The 26,757-nt window shown below is 35.9% G+C and overlaps 1 protein-coding gene across 1 annotated transcript; it reads right to left on the bottom strand.

Moving 5' to 3' along the window:
- Positions 1-26,469, bottom strand: NEK5 (NIMA related kinase 5). Its single transcript, XM_026073692.1, has 22 exons — positions 26,353-26,469; positions 24,378-24,474; positions 22,601-22,698; positions 20,513-20,596; positions 20,336-20,406; positions 18,916-19,002; positions 17,773-17,827; positions 15,993-16,193; positions 15,820-15,901; positions 14,040-14,176; positions 11,795-11,994; positions 10,484-10,550; positions 10,110-10,229; positions 8,770-8,853; positions 8,577-8,681; positions 6,523-6,603; positions 5,601-5,669; positions 3,860-3,983; positions 3,527-3,658; positions 2,283-2,420; positions 607-715; positions 1-187 (listed from the first exon to the last, which is right to left on the bottom strand). The coding sequence occupies exons 1-22, from the start codon at positions 26,467-26,469 to the stop codon at positions 118-120; spliced, it is 2,328 nt and encodes a 775-aa protein (XP_025929477.1). The 3' UTR covers positions 1-117.
- Between the last annotated feature and the right edge of the window lie 288 nt (positions 26,470-26,757).

The raw sequence follows: 26,757 nt of genomic DNA, 5'->3' as shown, positions 1-26,757 counted from the left end.
CTTGCCTTTTTCATTATGTGTGTAAACACTAAATGGCCTGGGATTATTTTCTGAATACTCATCAGATTTTCTAAGTAGTTGGCTAGTAACCTTATCCTTTCTTCATCTGTTTGACCTTTATTTATTGAAGGAACAGGAGACTCTATCCAGCCCATGTCTCAGTTCATCTTCAGAATCTTCAAAATTTCTGTAAATTAAACAAGAAAATTATATTAATTAAACAGCTCTATTATAAGCTTTTCTAGTTTCAAAGCCTTTGAGATTTTTGCTTTCAAAAATACTTTGTAAAATATACAGAAGCTAGACACAAAATGTGAGCTGTTTCTTCTCCTTTCTCCATCAGGTTGTTTCCCTGTGTTTATAAGGTCAAAGAGCAGGAGTTGCAAAAGCCATAGGAATCCTTCTGCATAATATTTTTAATGTCAACATTGGCATTTAAAATACTAAATTACAGAATTAAAAGCTAAATTAGCAGACTGTAAAGCTAGTAAGTTTTCTTGATTTATGAACTTAAAAGGACAGAGAGGAAAAGCTTTAGGCAATGCAACCTGCCATTTCATGAAAACTGTTCAGTTGCATGGATTTCTTCTGGTATGCTTGACTTACGTGTCATCATCATCTGATCTTGGCTCAAGTCGGCCTTCATCAACAGCAGAGTATATTTCTGAATCGTCTTCCTTGTTTTCTTTTGGAGGCAATGAGGTTAATAATCTCCCTTCTGGAAAGGGAAAGAAATGTTCCTTTATTTATATATTAAGTAAACTGTAAAAGTGTGTATAAATTAATAGCAAATAAATAAGTAAATGCTTGGGTTTTTTGTTTAAATTACAACAATGTAAATATCATGCTTAATTGACTTCTGTTATTCTTGATCACAAATGTTTTATAACATCTACTCAGAGTGTTTGTAAATCATAACCAAAGGGCTGTAAAAAGCAAGCAAGAAAGGGAATCTGTTGTTAGTATGTTTAAGTTTCTCATACAGGGTTCTGCATTTTCAGTGGGAAAGCTTAGGGACTGTTTGGGAAAGGCTGAAAATTACTGCTTGGATGTAGCTGTAGTTCTCTAAGAATGTCCACTTTCAAGACTAAAGGGCAACTCCAACCTGAAAGGTGAGAAAACAATGATATAAGAGTTGCTATCTTACTATGTAAAGGCTGATTTCTGCATTTCAGCAGAAATCTGTCAGTCCGGGTAACGATATAGTCCACAACATCAGCTTGAGTAGCAGGGCAGAATTGGGTACTAAGAGAGTGCTTTCAAAATATTTTAATAAAGGTAACTGATAAAAGCAATAGCAGTTAGAATATTTGTGTGACCTTATTCTTGCATTAGCCCTATAAACTACTGACATTAGTGAAGTGTGGTTTGATTTCCTTTTCCTTAAGCATAAGCTATAAAGCTAGTCCTAGGAGAGGAATGTACATTTAGCTTGTTTAGTCTTTAGGATGGGGCAATTTTAAAAGACCTTGTTATACTATGAGAAGACATGTATATAAGGCATAATTAGCAGAAGAGCACTAACTGCATAGTTGCAAATGAAAGATATTTCTCACGATCCATTAAAAATGTTAGTATTTGGCATGTACAATTTAGCTGGCTTAAAAGGCTTGTCATCTAATTAAATATTCAGTAGATTGGCAGTAGTGCATAAAAACACAATCTCAGGTTACATGTACTGCATTTTTCTATGGGCAATACTCTTGCTTTGCATTTTAGCTGATGCTTAAAATGCACTTTGACTCAAAGTAAATGTAGTTTTTAAAACATCGTGTTATTTCAGGAAAATGTGCTGCAGTATAAGTAAGTTGGAATTAATTTCAGTGTCAGCTGTATCACCATCGATGATTTGTAAAATGGTGTGTCACCACTGCAGTTTAAGCCATCATATACTACAGTTTATAGCTGTTTTGTATAAATAGATGTATTCATATAAATGTTTTTACAGGGTTCTTCGGTTTCAGCAGTTGCAAGGTTATGTTTTCTTCTAACATGCTGGTAGTAGTGGCTTGCCTCCATCTACCCAAGTAAATGAAAATATTCTATATGAAGTAATAGCTGATAAATAGAGCTTCCCCTTTTTCCTGCAATTGAAAATGGCAGCTACCCAGTTAACATTCTGAAAGAAGCTTCTTTCAGTGCTACAAGATAGAGGCTGCCCTTGTTTTTCTACTTTGTCAACTGTTTCGAAATTTTGGTTCTAGTCACAAGTCCTTTTCAGTGGTAGAAGAAATAATACACCAAAGAAAAACTTGTAGACTTTACAATAACAAACATCCTACCTACTTCCTCCTCAAGCTGAATAAAGGAGTCATTAGACAGTTCTGGTTTTGCTAAGATGTTCAGGAGTGTCCCTGGTGCTGTTTTTTTCCACTGCTTCCTGTTTTCTGGGGTGTCTTCAGGCAGAATAACATGGTCAGCTAAAGAACAGGAAGGTTCTCAGGTCAGTAAAGCATGCCTGTGGCTTGGCACTGTCTTCTTTTGTCACATTCAGACTTTTTAATTTTAACACTGATTTATTCCTTTTGGGTAATCCTGAAACTTGACTTCTTTTTCCTTGTGGAACTTTTTTCCCTTCTGAAAACTTTTTTCATAAGTATTTGATCTGGTTGATACTGTAGATAAAAAATAGTTTGGACTATTGGACACTAAAAATTTCTAACACCGATTTTAATGCTCAAATAACTGCTAATTAGGCCTGGCTGGAATAGACAGCTGCAGCTTCACTGAGTAGTTCCTGGTTTCAGATGTGCTGGTTTCTTAGGGCTGAACAGAAGTTCCTGCTTCTGCTGCACCCTACAGTCATCATCTAAGGCAGAATGAGGGAACAAGAAGTGGAATGCTAACGTAATATTCTGCTTTGTCCTGATTATCCATGCAAACTCTTCAGGGTGTTTCTGAGTATATGGGGTACTGGGAGAATGCTGGAAGAGTCCCTCTTTTGCAGCAATCAGTCACTGGCTCACTGGGAATATATGCTCTGAGAAACCTAGCAATTAACCTGTTCTGAAAAGGAGCATCACCACAGCCACACTTGTGTGAGGGTACAGCAGCCCTTGYGACTGTGTAGCAACACCACTGTGTGGAGCGTTCTTGGATGGTGTTGGCCACAGACTGTCTTAGTTCTTGTGTGTCATCCACTCAAGGCTAAAGAAAGTCATGTCAATCAGTTGGTCGATTAGTTGCAAGGGCTGGCATCTTCAGCTCTTGTTCACCCAGCACACAGTGTAACTCATATAATGCATCATTGGTCAACCCCTCTTTATATTTATGAGCAATATCTCCAGGTATCTTCATGAGCAGCACAGCATGATGGCAATATTAGAGTGAGCAGAAAATGACAATTGCATTCTTTTGTTTAACACACAGGATAACCTCAGTTAGTATGAAGTCCTGAGATTAAAAAAGCCCATCAGATCCTGTGAGCATTCTAGTATGAGACCGTCTTGGCAAAGGTCTGTAACTAGTCTGGCTGAATTCTAGCCATTCCTGTCTTCATTCACTGAAAAATATAACACATTCTTACCAAGTTCATTTTCAGTCATAGTAGGGGATACAGATGTGACATCAGCATCAGCTAAAACATTCAGGAGTGTCTGAGGGGCTTCAGCTTGCCAATGTTTTCTGTTTTCTTTGGTATCACCTATATCACTGGACTCTAAGGAGAAGAAAAGAAGAGGAAGAGTTATTTCAGTTTTTTTTAAACAGATTTCAGTGTGATTATAATGTTGACTGTCATAAATCTTAGAGAGCTCATCAGATAAACTTGCTGTAGCCTGAAATTACTGAACTTAACTAACTCCTAACTAATTTTCAGGACAAATATATTCACTTGGCTTTGTATTTCTTTATGTAATACCTGTTTGGCATCCAGCTAGTTCTTCCAAAGCCCTGTCTGTATGATCTTCATAAACTTCCACCAATTTCTCCTTAAGATTCTCACCATCCACAAAAGTTAAAGTCTCACTGAGTTTATCTAGTACCTGAAACAACAGTAAGTTACTTAGAAAAGAAATATGGGACAGTAACTTTACAACCATTCTCATGTATGCACAGGCAGGTAGCAAAAGTGAAACACTAGGACTCAAAACACACATTGTGATTTATGTATCACAGGGCTGCTTGGGACTCTGCAGAGAAGTGAAACAACAGAATAACAAAATAGTGCTTAATAAGTTAAGTATATATATTCTGGAAAGAAATTCTACTTTCCAATGTTACTATTAGAAATACTTTAAACATCCTAATATGCTAATAAAAAAATTAATAGCTAGCTATTATGTGTTGACTAGCTATAAATGTTCTCCTTTTAACATGTTGTCTATAGTCTCACTTCTACTTTGTCTAAATAACACCTGCTTATCACAATGTCATTCTTGCTTTGTTATATAATACTACTGAAAAGAAATAGAACTGTGCTAATATAATATTAAAATAGCATGACAATGAATCAGGCTCAACTTTTAGTATTATTTGTTGGGGGGAAAGTATGTCAAGCAAAGAATGGACAGAGATCTTTCTTATTATATAGTTGTTTGTAAAACAGCCCAACCCTTCCCCAAAAAGGACAGAAAAAGACTTATGCAAGCCGAAGAGGATGACACATGGATGAAAACAAAACAAAAAATGTAATAGGCAGTTGGCTTAGAAAATAATTTAGAATAACAAACATATGTGTCTTGCCGGAGGAACTTTTCTCTCAGGTGAAAATACCCTTTCTAAACCATGATTAGATTATCAGATTCTCCTTAGAAACTGTACTAGGCAGAAAGTTGAATTGCAGGCCCATTTCTTTGTAATTCCACTGACTTTATTCTTCTACAGTTCTAATAACTCTGCTCCTACTGATCTTATAAACCCTGCATGCGTGTTGGCCATGGCCATTCATCAGTTTTGGCCTATTCTGAAAATGAAGCCCAAGCCCAGAAAGAAGGACCTGAGAAGAGTCAAGTTCTGACCTTGGACTTGTGTAGTGTTTGCACTGAGAAACAGTACTGGTCTCAGGTGTTTGCTTTGGTCTGCTGCATGCATAAGCTCCAAACACAACTGAGACCTCACAGGAATTTCTGTTATGGACTGAGTCACAGACGGAGTTTTCTGGAATCTCTAAACTGACAAGGATTTTGCCGAGTTAAGTATTAAGTTTTATAAAAATGTTGTAACTTCTGATTTGCATGAAATAACCACATTTTTAAAACCAGCATAGCTAATAATTGCAAAAGTGGCCATTATCTTTTCAAATAATACTCAAACAAATGTACTAAAACAATTTACAATTCAAATTTGGCATTTGCAAGCTAACTCATTTTTCAAATGTGTTCATCTCCCCACCCCAAACTTTTACAGAACTAAAATAGCTGCATACCTTCATCCTTTATCATGTGAAAGCTTGATCCATATCCCATCCAATTTTATTCTAAGCTATTATCCTCTTGCAGAAGGTCAGATACATGCTATAGAGCAACAAAGCTTCAATAGGGAGCTTCATTATGACAAAGGTAAGGAGGATGGTAATTGAAACAGTAAAACCTTAAATCATGGAGCTACTGTCATGTTTTCAGATTACTAATGTAAAGGCTTTGAATATAGCTGTAGCCTACCTCTGCTTCTTGAATGCTGACTTCCTCAGGAACACATACATCTAAATTAATTTCAAACTTTACTCCTCCCTAAAGAAATTTTACACACTTATTAAAATATTCTATTTAATAAAACCATTTAATTAAAATATACACAGTTTATATGGAACTACAATCCATTAAAAAAACAGCTCTTCTATTTAACAAGATTTTTCTTCCATTTAAAGATTAAAGCTGAACAAATTAGACAAAAATAGATCTCAGAAGTATAATTTGTGGGTATTTTAAAATGATTAAATCCACTACACAAGGCTGGAATATCAGTGATTTTAAGAAAAGCTGTCTTAGATGATCATTTAATTCAAATCCTTGCAATGCACAGAATGGGTTCTTAACTGTTGGTTCTTAACTATACTGTCCAGTCTAAATCTGAATACTGCTTCAGTGCAATATTTCACAGAGCTTCATTCCAACACTTAATGGTCAGAATGATCTTTTGGTCAGAATCTTTCCTGATGTCTTATGTGTATTTCCACTAAATACATTGCCACCCCCCTCTACAACTTAAAATGCACTGTAGAGAATAATGATTTACAAGAAAATGTTAAGAAAAAAACAGCCTGACTTGACTTCTCTTAAACTTAGAGTCAGCAAGAGTTTTTCTGTACACTACTAATGCAGCTTGATATAAAGCTAAGTAGGTGGGGACTGATCACCACCTGAGAATATCTAGAGAGCCTCAAATTATCAGAAAAGCTCTGCTGTACATTCCTTCTCTTGGTGATCCTATCTTCCCACGGAAACTCTTCACAAACAGTAGACCAGCACTCTTAATTGACTCTCAAACAAGCTGATCTCCAGAGCTATTGTGGCATAATAGGACCATTTGAAACAAACAGATGAAACAAGAAAATGGAAGAAATATGGAAATGAACACAGATACCTTTGTGTTATGTTTCCTTTCTAAGACTTTTGGGTCCTGTGAATCCTGGAGTCTGACTTGTTTAAAGTTTTCTTCCACGTCCTGGAGGGAAGAAAACATCCCCAACTTTAGAATGCATTACTTGGAATCAGAATATGTATAAAACCTGTATAAAAAGACTTATTTGAGTAGTGAATGTAGTCACTGATTTCCTTGTGAATATGCCTGTAAGAATATTCCATTCATTGCTTTATTGTTGTTTAGAATCTAATAGTAAAAGACATTACAATTCTGGCATATTTGGCAAAAAGAAAACGTAGGATACCTTTCATAAAGTGCAAACCTCTGATTTTTTGCAAGTGGAGGATATTCTGGAGGATACAGTACTGTGTCAAGAAATAAATAACACCTCTTTTCTTTTAAATGATCATATGCAAGAAGATTCAGACTGAACTTCATTCTGGCAAAAACTGGAAGTGATGAAAGTCAAAATTATAATGGAAACCTAGACCTGTAGAAAGTCTAACCATGTTTCATAATATCTTGTCTTCTGCTAACACCTAGAAGTTATTTAATTATTATAATATTATATATCATATTACAATATAATATAATTATCATTACRTTATTATATTATTATATTTAATGATATATATTATCAATCATATTATATTATATTTAATCATATTCCTTTGTCCTATGTTAGAACATAGGTCCACATCAGATAAAAGCAGAGTAAATAAGAATTGTGTGTAATTCCTTCAGTGAGCTGTTGCTATTAGGGCATGTCCTCAACCTCAGATGAAATCACAATTCACAGATTTTACTTTTTTTAAACATCTAAGCAGTTCCTTCAATAGATGGAGTGCCCATGAACTAAGGTAACAGCAAGCAGGCGCAAAGTCTACTGTTTCGTTTTTTGTCATCTTGCATTTCTCAGTAAAACACTGGGAATATCATTTCTGTCCTGTCATGGCTCTGGTTGCCCATAATTTAGTTTATCCAGTCAAGTGATGTGTGAATTCATTTTAGAAAAGCCTCATCCAGGATCCATGAAAATCACTGGAGAGAATCCTACTAATATTGGCAGGTTTGACCCAAGTACCAGCTGCTAGAGGGGAGCAGCGTCTGTCACAGATTTATGTGAAAGTCTGCCTGTCAGCGCTGCACTGCACTGCTGAACAATGCAGTAAGTCCTGTGCTAAATGAGGCAAATCCTGACTGAAGAATCCCAGCAGTGAGATCAGGGCCGTTTTCCCCTCAGAATGAACCGGCAATTTGCACACTGAAATTCATTTTAACAAGTCGAGGCTTTCATTCTTTTCACTTGGAAAAGAATATCATTATATGCTTATTCGCTAAGGACTACACCTTCTTCCCAGACCCCATCACACACAGTGGACTTGTTGCTGCAGAACTCTGTGTGGTCTGGCAACCTCATCTGGTCTTCACCATGCCAATACTGCAAAGTAAAAGTGGAACAGTTCTGAACTCCATTCCAGTGGCTGCTTTGGCAGTATTTAATAAGAAGTGGAGGATTCCTGTAACAGGAAGCCTTTGGCTCTACCTCTTACTCCTGCTTTTCCCAAATTTCTGTTTAAGGAAGGAATCCAAATCAAACTGCATTCTAAAATACTCCACACATAGCATCTTCCTTACAAGAATCACGTTTATGTTCTACTCTGTGCTGTGCAGTAATTCTGTCACGAATTACTGTCTTCTGCACAGAATTCTTATGAAGATCTGTCACTATGATGACTGGCTTCTTCAATAGTTTGCTCATAAAGCAAGGAAAAGAAACATACTTTTGAAAAGAGATATTAAGTAAAAGTATATCCTAATACACATAGGTGAAGACAGAAAAACAGATCAGGACGCAACCGAATAAACTTCCCAGGCTATTCATGAAAGGAGGTTAGGGAGATTTTCACATACAGTGCTAGCATCAGGTGAGATTTAAAATTCACTGCTTTTCAGAATTACCAAAGAGAGTGAATAAAAAACCACGTCGGACTTGCACTATTCTGTATAATTACCCCACAAGTACTGTTTAGACTATAAGACAGTACTGATACCTGAACTGATTGTTCTCTTGTTCCAGATGTATCCTTGGTTTCAAACTGGTCCTCAGCTTTCCCTTGCTTCACAAGATAGGTTTTATCTTGTATTTTTGTATTCTCCTAAAAGACATGTTTAGAAAATGTTCATTTCAATTACTGTGTAAGTGTACTAGCTTTAAAGACTGTGTTTATGTTTGAGCTTTGTTACCTGGAGTACGCCTGCTCTGAATCTGAGTTCTTTTAGATCACTATGGTATTCTTTTCGAATCTTTTCTAATTGTTTCAGGTACTTCTGTGAAACAACAGCAAAGTAGAATATGTTTGTATTAGAATTACATACAGAAATAACACTAGTTAAACAAAAATATTCTATGGATATACAACTGTGTACATATGAGAAAAAAGGATCAGTGTCCTTTACTGCCAATTTTAAAGACTGATTGATACTTCCCATTACAGGACATTTTTGAAGCTACTACTCTTTCAGACTTTAACCCTTTTGAAGTTTTCCGGACTGTCTGTTTCATTCTGCATCTTCTTTAGAATTATATCCAAAACAGTTACTTCCAAGAATAGCCTAAGGAATGGCTGAGTAAGGATACTAAGGTTGGGATGTGAAACTCAAGGACTAAAAATTAAGTTAAGTAAGTAGGAGGGAAAAAATGTATAAATTATTTATTCTATGGTAACGTCCTCTACAAAATGAAACAAAACCTGGTAATCTTTTGTGGAGAAGCTTCATCATCCCTACGCTCTGAAGCAAAAATTTCAAATTTGGTCAGAAGATAACCTTTGTGTTAAGGACCTCTCTTTTACTGTTTCTATGAAAGTCTATCCAAATTTGTCCATATTACAAACCTCTGTAAAATCTCACTTCTAAACAGCAATAATCTCTGAAGAATCTGTATATGATAAGTATGTTCTTACTTCCAAGTCTGACCTTTAGGTAAAAATTAATATATTCATATTTATTTGGACAACATATTCCTATAAATTAAATATATGAAGATCAATTGTATTTACATATGTTCATATAAGAAAGAAGTATCAGTTTGTTTTCTCAGGCATACAAAAAGAGAAATAGGTTATTATGTCTATATAGAATATACATAATCTCCAAAAGTTGTAATATACCAGGGAAACAGTATGTGTCACATAGTACTATATCACATTCTAAATGTCATAGTATGAAGACAAATGTATGACTTCTGAATAATGAATATACATACATAAATAATGCATTTATCAATATTTTCTCTGGTTTGTAAATGTGAGGATCTATTGTCCTCTGATATTAGTTTGTTCAATGATGTAACTCCACTGATCTCAGCAGAAGTGAGATCAAAATCAAGGCCACAGTTTTTAACGTGATTATGGAAGTCAGATTTGTGTCAAGTCTTCACCAGTCTATGAAAGATAGAAACACATGAAAACAGCTCATATTTCGCTTGTTGTCAGATGGAAAAGAATTGCTTCTCGCATCAAAAATACCATTGTCAAGGAGATTAATAAAACAGCTTTAGGCAGCTAAGAAAGACTTTTTTTTACCTGTTCTTTCATTTCATTCTTTCTAGATATGTCCAGCTGATGGTTTTTGAGATGCTCTTCCTTTATTTTCTGCTGCTGTATTTGGTTATGATATGGGTCAGCAGAGGACGGCTGCAGTCCCTATTGATGTACAAATAATTCACAGAACAAAGGAATTTTCATTTAGAACCCTTTCCTTCAACGCTCTTTCAATTCACTCCCCCTGTTCCATTGAAGAGTGCAATAAGGCAAGTGTGTATTTTTTGAGGAAAAACTTTGAGCAGAACTTTCTACTTGTCAGTGTTAGTCTGCTATTAGAAAGACATGAATTCATCTTTTGAAATTTCATTCACTTTCTTTTACAGATTTTATTCAATGATTTGGTATTTACTTACCAACTGCTTTTCCACTTTAATCTTGTACTGCTGGGCTTCAAAATGCCTTTGAAGATAATCTGCAGGCCTGATAGAAGAAAGTAATGTTCAAATACCACATTTTACTTCACAGATTCTACTATTTTCTGCACATACACTTCCCTTTCAGTTTTACCACGTATCATGAACTGAGCTCTCTTTGTATTACATGAAAGGTATAAATATGAAACAACAATAAAATAAAAAAGAGAAAACATATCCACTTTGTGTATTCCCCTTCCTATTACTTCAGTTACATAAGCCTTCTGCCGCAAAGTGCTTTTCTACCTTTTATTTCATAAATGGTATGTGGAAGCGTTAGTCAAAACAAAGTTGTTCAGATCCTCAAAAAGAGTAAAAATTGTGAGAATGGAGGTGGCATATTCAACAATAACTTTTTTATTTCTCCTCTGTGCTTAACTCTATCAATCTAACTTTGTATTTATGTATTCTGGATTTTTTTTTAAGATTTACCTCTTTTTTGATATAAAATAATCAGCAGTCACTTGTAAGTTTCCTGATTTCTATTTATTTAACTTCATACCCGCAGAATCCACTTGTGTCTCAGAGAGCCAAAATGAACTGAGCTTGTCCTTAAATAAGACACTATAAACTCAGCTCAGACAAGATGTTCTAAATTTGATGATCCTTAACTGAAATATTCTAAACCATTGAATGAAAATTAATGATCCAGCCAGCCTTAATGGAAGGTTCCCAAAGTAGGCAATATTAAAAATTCCTCACTTACCTTTTTCAAGGTTTGTAAAGCTCACCCACTTATAAAATGGCCAGTCATGGAATGGACCAGCAATATCAAAAGTGAAAAAAATGGTTTTACCCCTGCTTTGTGAGAGAAAGGCTTTGAAGTACACAAACTGCTGGATAAAGGGTCTCTTACCTGAAACCAAAATATAAGCTCTGCAGGAAAAAAAAAAAAAATTTTTGCTCTTTAGATCTTTCTGATCCCAGTAGGGAGGAAAGGCAGTGTTTATCCCTGGTATAATCAGAAAGTTTACAAAAAGGTGGGTTTTATTCCTCCCCTAATAAAATGCTGAGGCTTGGGAGATATTTTGAAAATGAAATTTCAAACATCAGAACAACATATTCAGAAGATACTTCTAGACAGACAGCAACAAAGCTTTGTTGTTGTGCGACACACACAAAAAACTTATCAAAGACCAAGCAGAGAAGGAATCATACTGACGTCCATGTCCCTATTGCTACATGATCAAGAATGCTGATAACTCAAAACACGTACAACAATTAACTACTAATACAGTGATAAAGGCTTACCAGTTGAGTGGTGGGGGTGAAGGTGCAACTTGTCCCTTTAGTTTATAGTATTTCTCAACTCTTTGGCTGATGTGAGAAAGGTCATAGCGTGCATTAGCTTGCCTCTGCAAGTTGTCAAGTTTATCATAGTAATGACCATAATGCCCATGTACTCTAATATTTTCTGGTCTTTCTGCCACCTTAATTCTGGAGCTCTGTGGCTGCAAATATAGTAAAGGATGTTAATCTTTTCTCCTCCTTATCAATATCATTTTGAATTAACTTCCTGTCCCTCTCTTCATTCTCAGCTGCATGATAATATAGGCTATCTACATTATAGCTAGTGTAAGTTCTCCAAACACTTTCACATCTAACCCAGAAACGTCCTAGCTTACTGGGGTCTCTGTAATCCTACTGCTGTCTCTCCCTGTTCTACCATCCTTTCATTAAGCAGCAGCCCACACTGTTGTGTGAGTCAGTCAGCATGGGGCTTTGTACCCTGTAACTTACTTCCCCTCGAGCCACTGCATTGTTCCCAAGCCCGACTGCATTGTTCCCAAGCCCGAAGCACTGAATTAATTCCGGGAGAGTCTTATTTTGACATGTGAGAGCAAGGGGATCCTGGGATGTAGTTCTGGGGAATATACACATTGACGGCTGCTTTCAGGGGAGCACTGGGCTAGTTTATGCCACCATCTCTTTGATTATGTGCCTGGGGGAGCTTGCCTTTCATTTCTCAAAGTCCTTACTGTGACGAAACATTCCTGTATTTCTACTCTGTGACAAGACTGTCTTTTCTATTTCTCCTAGGAACAATGGAGAGAAGGTGACTGTCTAGCTGCTGTTACATGATATAAAAAAGTATGGTAAGACATCCATGAACTTTCCCATAGTGGGAGACTAAAAGCCACCATATGCTGTATTAGAAAAATGAATAATTTTACTTATTTTCCTTACATAAATTAAAAAGAATCTAAGTATATCTTCCTTAGTATATATGTTTACCAATTCTCCCTGTTTTCCTTTTTAGAAACACTGGAAATATAGACTCATCTACCTATGCTATGGTCCAGATCACAGCACAATATAAATTAATATCTATATTAGAAGAAAATTTTCCTCTGCCAATGGTGATCCTGAGGAAGAGGTAACACTGAAAAGGGTACATTTGTCCCTCATTGAAAGATGTTTTGAGAACATGGTATCCAGAAGCATGATCATCCCAAGCAACAGAGAAAGCAAGGCCACCTAAATAAATGTAAAAGGGGAGTGTGAACGGTGAACAGTGAGTCCCTAAGCAACTCACTCAGAGTATGACACTGCAAGTATCTCCCAAACCCTGTAAACTGGCTGTTTCATTTGGATGCTGAAAGAACGTGGGAACCTGCCCAGTATTAATATTAAGAGATCTATCTGGTAGATTAAAACACTGTGGACAAAATTCTGTCTTTCATTACTGCAGTGCACAATGGAAGGAAACTTAGCCAGCATCTCTGGATTTGCATTGGATATGCACCAATGTAACTGTGAGAAAAATTAAGTCTTATATTCTGTATAGGGCCAGGGTAGGATAAGTGATTGCTTGAGGGCTGCAGTTCTGGGAAGTCCACAGATTCTGCTATCAGCTGGTCTACTGTAACTGCAATAAACAATTACTGCTGGGAGCTCCCAGCTCCTACATTTGCTTTGCTCTGTGTTCACCAGCACCCAAGGGAGTACTACATGCTCTTGAAAATAAAGACGGGGTATGAGGTGATGTCATGTGAGAGGCTGAAGATGGCACAGGGCTGAGATGGCTTGAGGAAAGATGGAGGTGGAAAATGAGTGAGGGACACAGATGGTCTGAGGAAAAGGGGCTGTCTGCTGCAGGATGTGGTCCCAGTGGTTTTGCCCATGAAATGGGTTCTTAGTGGCAGTGAGGTAAAAGGATCAGTGTATTTGCTTTTATAGCAAAAAAGGAACAGACTCAGTTTATTTGTCTTTCAGCAAAAGTAAATGTAGAGCATGCCTGACTCCTTGTGTTACAAAGGACCRTACTGAAGCAGCCTAAACTTGGTGTTTCTCAGTTAGGCCTTTTTAATAGTTCTTCTGAGGCTTCAAGAGTGCTTAATTGTCTCCATAGGCTCAGTGTAGGGCATGAAGCTAAATTTAGTCCATCTTAATGAGGCCTTTAAAAAGGTCTTTTTTAAGAGCAGGTATATTCCATCTGAAGATGATTAAATCTTAGAAGAAGGTGGAGTTCATGTAAGTTTTCTATGCACGGTACCTGACAAATAGGCTGTTGCCCTCTTGAAGGAGGTTTCCATACGTTTCTTTGAAATAATTCCTGTTTGTTGACAGGTACCACCATTCCACATTCTGGAGGAACTTGCTCCTGGGCTCTCATTTTTTGAAGTTTATGTGCTTCTTAATGACAAAAGATTAAAAGGTTATCTACCATGTTTTCTACGTGATTGTTGCAAACCACAGTAAGATGCATAGCCCTAACACTGACAGGCTGGGCTATTAGCCTCCTTATGCCATTCTTCATCATCACCACCACCATACTTCACACTTCCTACGCATCCTGCTCATCATTCTTACAATTACATGTTTTTGAGAACATTACGATTTGTCAAAAACTGATGTGAAGTGGATCTTATTGATTAGCTTTACAAAGAAGTACACTGAATCAAAGGGAGACTTCTTTAAACTAAAATACTGATTTGATGCTAGCACCAAGAACAGAAATCAGAAGGTCTGATTCTTAAGCTCAGGTTTCATTAGAGGCTAAATGTCTACCTACTTCTTAAGCACCTCCTTTTTAAGCTTAGCCCTCACTGTTCTACTACCACTAGACAATGTTGTAGCACTTGTGAAATTTGGAAAGAAGAGCTGCAAAATGAAAAATTTATCTTATCTATTAATTCCTCAGGTAAGAGAATAACACAATATACCATTCCAGTTTGGTCAGAAAAAGTATTTTAACAAAGACCTTAGCTGAAATAAAGAAAACTAGTGTATTTGTTAGGATTAAGTAGTTTCTAAGTGAATATTAAGTTCTTCCTGAGCAATGACTATTATCCACCACAGAGTATCATGTTTGGGACATAGAATGAGTGAAAATTATGAGTATATGAGCATAGATATTTTTAATAATGTCTAAGTGACTTAGGTGTTTAGGTGCCTCTGTCAAAATTGCATTACATCTGAGGGCACATAAATCTCATTTAAATTAATTTGCAAAATAACGTGGGTTCTTACACTGCTGAAGAACTTTTGAAAAAGAGAAGCTCACCATGCCTGTAAGTTAAGTAAGTGGTCTATTTTCACGGATCTGTTTAAACTACTTTCATATTTCCAAAGAAAAATTTGAAGAATAATTATGATATACTGAAGATTATAGAATTAGGAAAAGATCACACTGTCAGAACCATGTCAGATGTCCAGCAGTTCATACAGAGATGCCATTTACTCTCATCCATGTCTTCTAAGAATATGCATACACAATGTGATCTATCAATGAGCACTAAATCCAAATACAGTTGTCTCTCACAATTTAATCTAATTTACACTATTTTGTAAAATACAACTCTATTATTTTGTAAAATGCATTTTGTAAAATACCGTGAAAAAAAATTGCAAGATTTTTTCATTTTTGCAGGTGCCTTAGCAAAATAAAGTAAGGAGGTTTGTCATGTGATGGACCTGAACTACATCTATGCCAAAGTCTCTCAGCGTTGTAAATTCTGTTCTTAAAAGAATTAAGATTAATGTTTCAGCACTTTACTACGGCAGCTTTTCAGGCTGAACTGTGGTAACAAGCTGGTCTTAAAGTTGTCTTTTCCTGAACAGGACAGTGATGCACTGTCTGGGGTCAAAGTTTTTGCTGGTGCAGTTCTCACCTCTGTTTGTATTCATTCACTTTGTATGAAGCTCTTGTGTGCAAATGTGCATTAAAGACTGCTGGAGAGATTTATAGCCATCAAATATTTACTGCTCAGCTTGACTGCAGATAGAACAAATGTTAGTGTAGAACTGATTTTAATTAATATTATTATCATTACCTTGTATCAGCTTCTGTCCAAGCTGTAATGCTGAAGGTCTTTTTCTGTGTATCACAGTGTGACTGAATTCTTCTTGTATTATCTATAAGCAAAAAGGTATCTATCTGATAGAATTGTTTATGCTACTTTGATAAGCATTTTTCCCTCAGCAAGCAGCAGCACAAAGCACTCACCTCAGGGGGCAAATGTCTGACAATGAGCTTCTCCAAGAAGGGCTTCCTTAAAATAGAATTGATAGATGGTCGATCTCTTGGAGATATTTTAAACAATTGGGAAATTAATATCCTCAGATCATAAGAATAGTTGGGAGACACTGGCTGAAAATGTCCTCTGCAGATCTTCAGCACCAGCTGGTGCAAATTATTGCCTTCAAACTCAATGAAAACAGTAAAACGATGACAGTAAGTACTGCTGGTTGATAATGAAAATGGCAGGCTAGACTCCCCAACTTATTAGCAGTGTGACAGACCCCTGACAAGAAACGGTACTTGCTGACAGCAGCCCTGTGCTATGGAAATCTTTTCACAAATCCTTTCTCGCTATCCATAATGTGCTGGTTTTAAGCAACATGTTTGTATTTCCACTTYTTTAGAGGGAAAATTAATACAACCACTCTCTGATTGTATTTCCTGGTTACATTCTCCTTGCTTCACTGCACAACTCAGCAGGTCAAATAATAGATTTGGTATCTGGAAGGGTTTCTTTCATACTCTGCTGTCACATAATAACACAGAAGCAATTTTTCCAGAATGAAAGGTGATTTATCTTGCCAAAAGCTGTACAACAAAGAGACCTGTATACATACTATCTTAACAGTGTTCTCTTTCAAAAGCTCAGTTCACACAACTTAACCTTTGTGTTCCACGTTCTCTCAGGAACCAAAGTACAATTTGATTTTAACAATTGATGTCACTGAATCAGCCACACCGAGCTCATCAGTTAACCTTTTCCTCTCTGCTCAGCAGACCTCATAGCAGGTCAGCATCTTTCCAGTTTTTAGGGCCTGAGACAGGCAAAACTAATTTTGAAAGCAACATCTTCCTATAATGATCATTTTATTTACTCAGATATTTTAAGGGTGCGTAAACAAGACTTGCCTTAGCCACACTTGATTTCCTGCCTACATCAGCATCTGGTTCCTGACTTCAAATTCAAAAATAGGCCATACAAAATAAAACAGCTAATATTCATAAGAAGTAATATTAAYGTTTTCTCATTTTGTGAAATCTGGAACTTTCCCTATCAGTATCTCCTTGCTCTCAGCTCAGCACTACCCAGCTCTGTCATCTCCCTCATCCAGGCCAGCAACAGCTCATCTTTTGCTGGGCCCAGGAATCTGATCCTTCTCCTGTTGTGGTGATTAGTCTCTGCTGTATTCCCTTTTCCAAAAAATACTCACAGGCTAAGGGCCATCAGGCTGAGAGCAGGGTGAGGACAACCCTCCTTCCTGAAGATACCGCCTGTTATCTSCTGACATAAATGTGCTTCCAAATTAAATAAAACCTTTAGGAAAATGCTTCTGGGGACCTGAAATGCTTTCTGGAGAAATGTTGGTTGCAAGTTCTTTAGTCAGTATAGATTGGTATTTTCAAATAGAAATGAGTAAAATTAAGTGCCTAAAGACTAACCTTGAGGTTTGACTTTAGTTCTTTCTACTGTCCATCTGCCTTTTTAAAATTTTTGTGCTTATTAAGGAATAAATGTATGATTGATGTGTACGTATATATATATACTATTGTAGAAATACAACATAATATACTGTATTCATTTTTATTATGCACAAAACAGACATAATATGAAAAATTAAATACTGGCAGTCATGCTTTAATACCAATAAGTAAATTGAAATTAATTCCAGCAGCTGACTATGAATGTTGTTATTACCAGAATTTTTTATGGCTTCCTACTACCTTTTTTAATAATATGATATTGATCTGATTCTAAGGTACTTACAGGATGCTTTAGTGCACATAGTTCATAGAGCACACAGCCAAGAGACCAAATATCTCTGTGAATAAAAGGAATGAAAATTTCAGAGGAAAGGCTGTAATATTTGCATACATGTAACCAGTACCTCTTCTCAGCTCTCAAATTTATTATGATTCCATCACAGATTAATATTGATTCAAATTTCAATTTTTGATACTATGTACTGAAAAGAACAACCTAAAATTTCTTTTTTGGTCGTGGCACCAATGTTTCTATGGTACCTAAGTACTTCTGTTATTATTGGAAAAGGCATGTGCCAAAAGGAAATGCCTGCTTAATATTCCTAGCAGGATGAAGGGCAAAGTGATCACTGGCTGACTTGACAGTTAAGGAGACAGTAAGAGAGTAAGGGTGCATGACTAGTATCTTATTGCTGAGATGCTAGTCTGGGCTCCAGGACCGTTTTGTGTTAAACACATCCCCCACAGAGAAGGGGGCCTAGCTCCCTCAGCTCCTGACTTTTCAGTGCATTTCATCTAACATTTTGTGTAAGTCTGAGTGAGCCTTTACAATTCTCAGACCTATTTGTCTTCCCTGCAGGTAGCTATTGCAAAGTATGTTCCAGAATAGCCAGCCTAGCAGCTTTCTTTCTAGTGTATTTTTTTAAATCACAAATGAGTCTATCAAAAATTCACAAACTTGGAACTAAAAAGATCCATATTTGTATTGGTTACTGCATGTTGGAAACACTGAGAGAATGTTAGTGTTTGATGGAGAACCAAATAAAGCAAAGGAAAAAAATCTATTTTCCATTTCAGGCCATTACTAAAAAGGAGTATGAAAACAGAGTGAGATTAAGCTTTAGGAAAATATAAATAATTTTATAAAAATAAAAATACAATTATGTTAAGCTTGTGGACAAACCACAGCAATCTGGATACTGTCAATCAAAATACAACTGACAGTGTTGTACGCTATAAAATAGTTGCTGTATACAATTGTTGTACACAATACAATAATAAAAAGAAGTTTTCATAAAGGGTGCTGCATGTGAAATCTGTGGTGCCCTGCAAAAATACTGATTTAAACCATGAGATTACTAAAATAAGTTCTCTCACACCTGCATACACTCATGCATACGCATAGGCAGAAAAGACAGAGACTTACGTTTTATTGTTATATGGCCGATTTTCACAGATTTCAGGTGACAGATAATAAGGGGTTCCTACACAAGTATAGGCAAGCTCCATAGTGCTAATGAAACACAATGAACAAAAAGACCCATATACTGAAAAAGTTTACAAGCAACTGAGATAAAGGCCTCTTGGCATTCAGGCAAAAAGCCCATGGGGGATATTATTTCTGTTCTCAAATAGTTCAGTAACAGCTTAATGGAACAGACCAAAGAAAAACTAAAGTACTGCCGAGTTCTGCGTAAAAATGACCAACGATTTTAGTAGTGGAGAGCATTGGTGCTTCAACAGAAAGCACAGGAATTCCCTTTTGCCCTACTTTTCACAAGCATTATAATCAACATTTTCAAGGCATGATTAGCATTAACACAGAATTTTGAAAGCTTTCAAACACACAGCAAAATATTACAAGTGTCCAACATACTCATACTCTTACTAAGTAAGAACATGCTAGGTGGCTGTCAGTCATGCAAGCCAGAGGCAGTGAAAGGAGGAAGTATTGTCCAGAAACGAAAGTAGCTATATGTGAATTCCCTTTCCATCTTTGCCACTGACTTGCTGTGTAGGTGCAGCCAAGTATCACCAATTGGATTAATTACCTTTCTACACAATGCATAATTAAATTGTGGAAGTTCATTGCTATAACATCCTGCGGAGGTCAAAGATATTGAGAGGTTCAAAAAGAGATCGAATTCTAGCACTGTCCTGTTGTTAGCATGCTCCCTGGCATGTTTTGGCCATGCCAAAAACCACTCTCCCAGACAATGCCTGGCCATGGCTCAGGACAGGCCAACGCTGTTCTCAAAGTACGTAAGGATAAAGCCACCCTCTGTGGGTGAACAGATCTAGCCTATGGTTGCAAGCTAGGCCATGCCATTCACTCTCAGGGCCAAACAGTGGGTTCTGGACCCTTCTTTTTAAATTAGTATAGGCACACACTTGGAGGATATACTAAGGACTCTGTACATACTCTTTACATACTCTGTACATACTCCTGTACATACTTTTTTTTATACTAAATTTTTAATGCTCTTCACCAGTTTTTCTCTTTATGAAACAGCAGACCTGACTATCAACATGTGCAAGGGTAAAATTTGTGCTTCCAGAATCTCTTTGTCAGTTCCACAGAGAAGGGGGAAAGATTGAGGCTTCCCCACTCTATGTGCCATACAAAACAGAAGTCCAGTTACTAGGCTAGACAGATCCAGGGTTTGATGAAGTTTGGCATGTTGTAGGATAAGAGCAAAAATGGTAGTTTCAGACCCTTGGTATACTAGACTTCTTCAACAGGCACAACCCAGCTTCAATTTGCACATTCAGATCAATCACATTCTGAACATTCAGGAACACTCATATTTGGTGTAAGTCACAGACTAAGTAAAAAAGGTGCTTACTTGTTCAACTCTCTTGCTATGCCAAAGTCCCCAAGCTTTGCTACCTTTCCATTATTGCTAAGAAAAATGTTCTGCAAACAAAGAAGAAACTGGTATGTAAAATGAAACATGGCAGAGCTTCTTAAGCATATTTTTTACAAGACAGAATTGTCTCCTCCCCAGTTCCAGTTTTGCTACCTGTGCTTTTACATCTCTGTGTAAAATCTTCCTGTCATGAATATGCTTCAATCCCAAGGCAATCTGTACAAACCAATCCAGAATCTGCAGTGAAAGATAAAGGGATCAGATGTCTGTAAATTTGTGTGGCTCTGTTTTCCAATGGGATGTCTTACTTAAATATATAAAATAAAGACAAGAGCAAAATCTAAAATATGTAGACTATACATAATATAAAAAAATAATAATAAGAAATAAATTTTTGACTGATTAAAATTAATGCCATAGACGTTTCCTTTCCTTTTTAAGTACTATAGCAAAACTAAGTGGAAATAAATACCTGTTCCCACTTTCCTTATCAAAGTCAAATTTTCACTGACTGTGACAGGATCTGTATCTGAAAAAAGACTGTAGCAGCAGGTCAAAGAAGAATAAGAACACTAGACTTTTATTTAGAAATGAGTTCAAATAACAACTATGACAGAATGGGACAGTGTCTTCTTAATCCTCAGTGATGGAAGTCATACCAGTTATAATAGTATTTCTAGACTTACTGAATGTGACACAGAAAAAGGAAGCAGAGTCTGAGGGTCTGAAAACAGCAGAAACAGTTAAACAGCAGAGCTACGAAGAAACTTGCATAACAACTAATAATACAGGTTTATCCTTTAACCTTTACCCAGGACAACTCTTAAGAGTTGTATATACTTAGCTCCAAATATAAACGTGTTTTATTGAATAAAGGCCCTTGGACTTAATTCAGAGAAGAAGGTAAGCAGGTGCTTATATGCTTCTCTCTTTAGAGAAACTGATGCTCATGGAAGGCTTTGACTCAATAAATCATCTTTTATTTAGTAACACTGCAAGTTAAGCAGATGATTTCATGAATAGGGCTGATATCATAAATGAGGCTTTCTTAGGCTTACATTTGAAAATATAAAAATATTTTAACAAGGTTACATTTAATTGGACCATTTGCTTCCTTTTTTGATCGTCAGATGTATCTCTAATTTCGATAATCCCTTCTTCTGTCTTTACATTGTCTTTCTTTTAATATTCATTATTCTGATTTGCTGTCAAAGTTTTTGTGTGTGTTGGTTCTCTGCTTTGTATTTGCACGATCTCTGATTTTGTCTTCTCTTTATTTTCTCTCGTGTTCTCTCTACCTCTAGTATGACTCCCAATAGGATCATAAAATACAGCATTACTGAACCAGTAATTCACTTGCAACTGACTTCTACACTAGGGACTTCCTTTTTTCCTTCTAGAGAAAAAAGGGACAATATTTCTTTTTTCCACTTTTATGTTATTTTAAGAGTAGATTTCCACTAACAGGTTAGATAATAGGTATCTGGTATCTTAGATACTAGTTATCTAGGTAAATTTTTATTGCACCTGGAAAACTGGAATATGCATGAATACTGGAATGCATGAATAACTAACCTCAGAGTTTACTAAACTCAGTATATAACTGAAATTTTCATTCAGAAAGTTAAGAGGCAGCAAAAAAATATAAAAGAATAAGGGCTTGTGGGAACTACTGTTTCTGTGAATTGCAATACCTATCACATGTGCATATTTACAAACTAAAATATATGTAAACATATTCCAAAAGTAGTCAGAATCCTTTGATTGTTTCTCTGTGCTGGTTTAACAATTTAAACAGCATCAGAGAAATCTTGACCCTAATGAAATGAATGAGAGATTTACCATTGACTTCGGTATAAACCAGGACACGTCACGATGCAAACAGCGTAACAGAATGAAGAACTGGTATATAATATATTCCCCTATAATTCTAAAACACCATTTAAAAGAAAGTTTTTATGGCTTAACAAATSTACTACTAATATAAGGAAAGAGCGCATCCACAAAGGAAGAAACAATGGAAGGGGTGATAAAATTGATATCAAAACACTGCTAATGATTTAGTTTAAGATCTTAATATCTTTTTTGTAGAAAGCAAACTCTAAACTCTCATTAAAATCACAAAGTTTTGCTAAAATGTTCAATTTTTTTGTAACAGTTCAGACAAGAAACAGCATCCAAAATTGGCTAACTCAAACCATGTGTTTTATAYAATGTCCTTTCCCCTAAAAGTAACTTCACCTGATCCTCGTCAAACAGCACTCCATGCTGCATATTTATCCGCTTCATTAAATCTCCACCATCACAGTATTCCATCACAATATATAGCTTGTTTTTTTCTGCAAGGAAAAGTATATTTTTTTCTTTTGTTACTTTATTACCTATTAATAGAGCAATAAATTGTTTTGGTTTTATATAGTCATTCTTTTTAAAAGGGAGTACTTAATCCTCTACTTACTCTTCCATTTCAAAGGTTTACTTATAAAAAAATGGATACTTCTAGAGAAGCCTGATGGAAAAGTGACTTCAGCAAAGCTAAGAAAGACATGAAAATTTCTTTAAATGGAGATTCACCAAAATATTAAATATATGCGATAACTCTTCAAAGCCCACACTGATAGAAAGAAGATGGATGTTCTTACAGCTGATGCTTTGCAAAAGGCTTCATAGTTGGGATTGTTTAGGGTTAGGGAAAGAGCTAAAAGAAGTCAGAGTCCAACAGTAGAAATAAACAGCAAGGGTTACTTATTATGGAAACTCAACCTATCCTCACCTCTCTGGGTTCAGAAGACTACTGGATTTACCTGTCCGTTAAAACACTTATAGTCCTGATCATGGAAAACATCCTGAGCACAAGCCATCACTATACCATTCATTACAAAAGGCATTCATTATGACAGATCTCAGCAGTAAAAGTAAATATAAGGAATTAGTTTTTTATGGAGAACAGACTTCCTTCTTTCTCTTTCAGTCCTGAAGAATCCTTAAACAAAGCTGAACTTAGAAAGCTTTCCTCCCCTCATGCTACATAAACCTAACCCTATTACTAATCTGCATTAAAATCAGGTATGGACACATACAGTAATTATGAGTATTGTGAATTATGTGTAATCATGACCTTACTGTTTACACTGAAAAAAATCCTGTTTCAGTCAACACCAAAAAATAACACAATCCACTGGGCCCTGGACAGTTGGCAGGCCCTTATCCTTGTCCCAACTCAAAGCCTCATGATAGTCTTCATTATAAACACGAACCCATCTTCAAATAAAAATTCAAGAGGGGACAATCCTCTCTGTGGCTACCAAATCTCTTCTTCTTTAGTAAACTAGAACAATCCTAGAATACCCTGAGCGAGGGAAGCTTAACTTTCCTCAGTTCAAACTCGAACCCAAACCCAGACTGATTCCAGCATTTCAAACATACACAAAGTGCAAGGTCCTGCCAACTCAAGCTCTCTTTTCCCTCTGGGCCTTGATGAATCATGGAATAACCTGGGCCAAAGAACTTTACATTCCCTAATACTAACCCTAAATCTAAACTGAGCCTTCATTAGTACTTAGGATCACTTCCAGCACTAAAATTAACATGGAGATATAAACTTTTGATGATTCTAGCCCTCTTTCCAAACCCAGAAATATGGCTCAAGACAAAAGGTTATCAGGACCAATTTCCTGCTACACTCAAAAACTCTCATCTTGTATTGAGTCTTCTGGAAAAGTCCCACAAACTCTGGACTCCAAGTGAAGGCTAGGATTAGAGTCCAACTTAAGCAATGTAAACACCCTAGGATCTAGCAATCACTTCACATTACCTTAGATCTCACCCACACATGGGAAGAGGGCAAGTGAGGACAGTCTGATGCTTTGTGTTCATTTTTAGGAATTGGGACCTGTCTGTCCCCATTGCTAAGCTAGGGGTTGGGGGCAAGCTTAGGTTTTGGGCAACAACGACAAACTACATTTTGTTGCATTCCACTCCTGTAATCACAAATAAAACAAAAATGTTAAAAGTAAACCTTGCAAAGTAGTGTAGAAGGTTACTATATTTGCATGCTTCATCTTGGCCAGAAGAAGGACTTCTTTCTGAGAGGCTTCTTTTTCTTTCACAGGCATCTACAAAGAAGTAAGAAGCTATATGCTAGCAATGCTATATTAAACCCTATTCATAAATAGTGGCATTGAGTCATGGGTCAACCATTCCCGCAAAGAAAGATTTTGCACCAAGGTGATGCAGAAATACAGTACATATAAAAATACAGTGCATATATAATGTAAAATATCCATTTGGACTATATATTTGAAAATATATTGAAACTTTATTAAAGTCAAACCAAATTATGACATTTTACAAACAGGCAAATGTGTATCTTCAAACTTTTTAAACAAATGCTATGGCTCTTACTAAGTTAGTCAATGAATACAGTTGAACTGGAACCTTCCCTTAAGTATTTGCAGAAGGGTCTAGGTGATTCTGCATTCTTAATATGGGTAATTTCAAAAGAACAAAGTAAAAAGGAAAAGAAAGAAAAAAGTCTTTCTGTTTACTGCTGTTACCAGTTCTTGTATTATTTCAGGTAAAATCTTTGCCTTGTTACCTTGTAACCTTGTTACCTTGCCTTGTTACCCTGTTTCCTTGTAAATGGAAAACTTCTATTTCCTTCACTGTGATCAGACTTTCATTACTATTATTTCTTGATAACTAGTATTTCAGAGTATATAGATTCCATTAAAATGTCCTTTTATTTATAAAAATAAAATTTTTTACCCTCATTCTTAAGAAATAATTTTTAAACATAATCCTTAAAGACTCAAAAATCAGAAGGTGAATTAAAGAAACATACCTAACCATATAAAAAAGTCTTATGACTTTAAATTCACAATTTTCTGTATACAGCTCATGATTTTTGAATGACTGGGACTGGCAATAATATTTTACTTGCTTATATTTTTCTATGTTGTGTACATCAAACTCTAAAATTAGAAATAATGTGCTTTGTATTGGTCATGAGCACAGACAGAAACTACTTATTTTTTATTTAGCAGTCATTATTAGCATATCAATTTTCTGGGTTTGAATCTAGAAGTTATATAACTACTTCTAGAAGTGAGGTATAAAATTAATTCCTCTATTGTCATTTTTGTCTAATACGTCTAGAAATTCAACAGTGTGGCTTAGAATATCAAAAGACCTGACAAAAGTATTTAAACACTCAATTTCTTTCAAAATCATGGGAAGTTTAATTGCCTGTCTTTCTGGAACTAGATATAGGACTGGGATGATCTCATACCTGTGCTAGTCACCCTAATCTACCTTTATAATCAATGAAAAGAAACATGCCACTTTTATGGAATAAGTCATCTCATTCTAAAGCAGAAGTCTAAAATAGGCAAGATAAACAGCATCCTAAAAATGCATATTTCTCTTGTTCTCCTAGAAAGGCAGTCTAGCCAAGTAGCTCTGATGCTGACATCTACAGAATGGGTATTTAAAATTAGATGAGATGAATCCCACCCTTAATGTCAAATTGCCATAAACATAAATGAGAATCTGAAAGGCTCCATTGTGAATTACTCACATTTGAAAATATGGCTTTGAAAAAAAGAAATGAAGAAGTTGAGAAAAATGTATCACAAAAATTGTGCTTTGTTCAATTATTTCAGCAACAATAGTTTTATTGTAGTTGAATCATCTATTATAAAATTTAAATTAGGCTACTGTCATACTTTTTAAGTAGAGAGAAGTTTTGAAAAGAACTAAAATGCAGTGAAAAATAAACACAATGTTAATACCAAAATGTATATCTATTTTATGCTTGTAAAATCACTAATTTAGCAGTTGAAAACTACAGTCTTTGAAAAGCTTAACTCTATATAATCAACATGCAACTGTAAAGGAGATAAAACATAACCCAAGTTCACACCCTTGTTAAACATAATATTACAATCAGGTAAATAATAACCAGTGTTATCACACAAGTTTTGTTGTTTTACCTTAGTTAAATTGATCTCTTTGATAACACATTGCTCATTATTTACTTTTCCTTTTGCCAAGAATACTTTGCCAAAAGATCCTTCTCCAATTTCTTTTATGATTTCATATTTATCCATGATGTCTTTATCTTAAAGCAGTGTCTAAAATAAAAAAGTTGCCAAATTAGTATTCCACAAGTAGTGCTGTACCCTCAATGACATGAGTTTGTACCACTGACATACAGGCTACCTCTCAAGACTATCATTGTTATCACAAGTCTTATGCTGTTGATGATATGACTCAAAATGTCATCTCCTGGAAGTCTGCAAATTACTGAGGACCTCAGCTTTCTGTAAGCAGCAAATTTATGAGAGTCTCTCATAAAGAGAAGCTTGAAACATGGTCCTAGTATACTGTACCCTAAA

This window comes from Apteryx rowi, unplaced genomic scaffold (genome assembly GCF_003343035.1).
Source record: "Apteryx rowi isolate R43461 unplaced genomic scaffold, aptRow1 scaffold_372, whole genome shotgun sequence".
NCBI classification, from domain to species: domain Eukaryota; kingdom Metazoa; phylum Chordata; class Aves; order Apterygiformes; family Apterygidae; genus Apteryx; species Apteryx rowi.
Note: the sequence above shows the minus strand (reverse complement) of the source record. Positions and strands in the feature narration are given on the sequence as shown.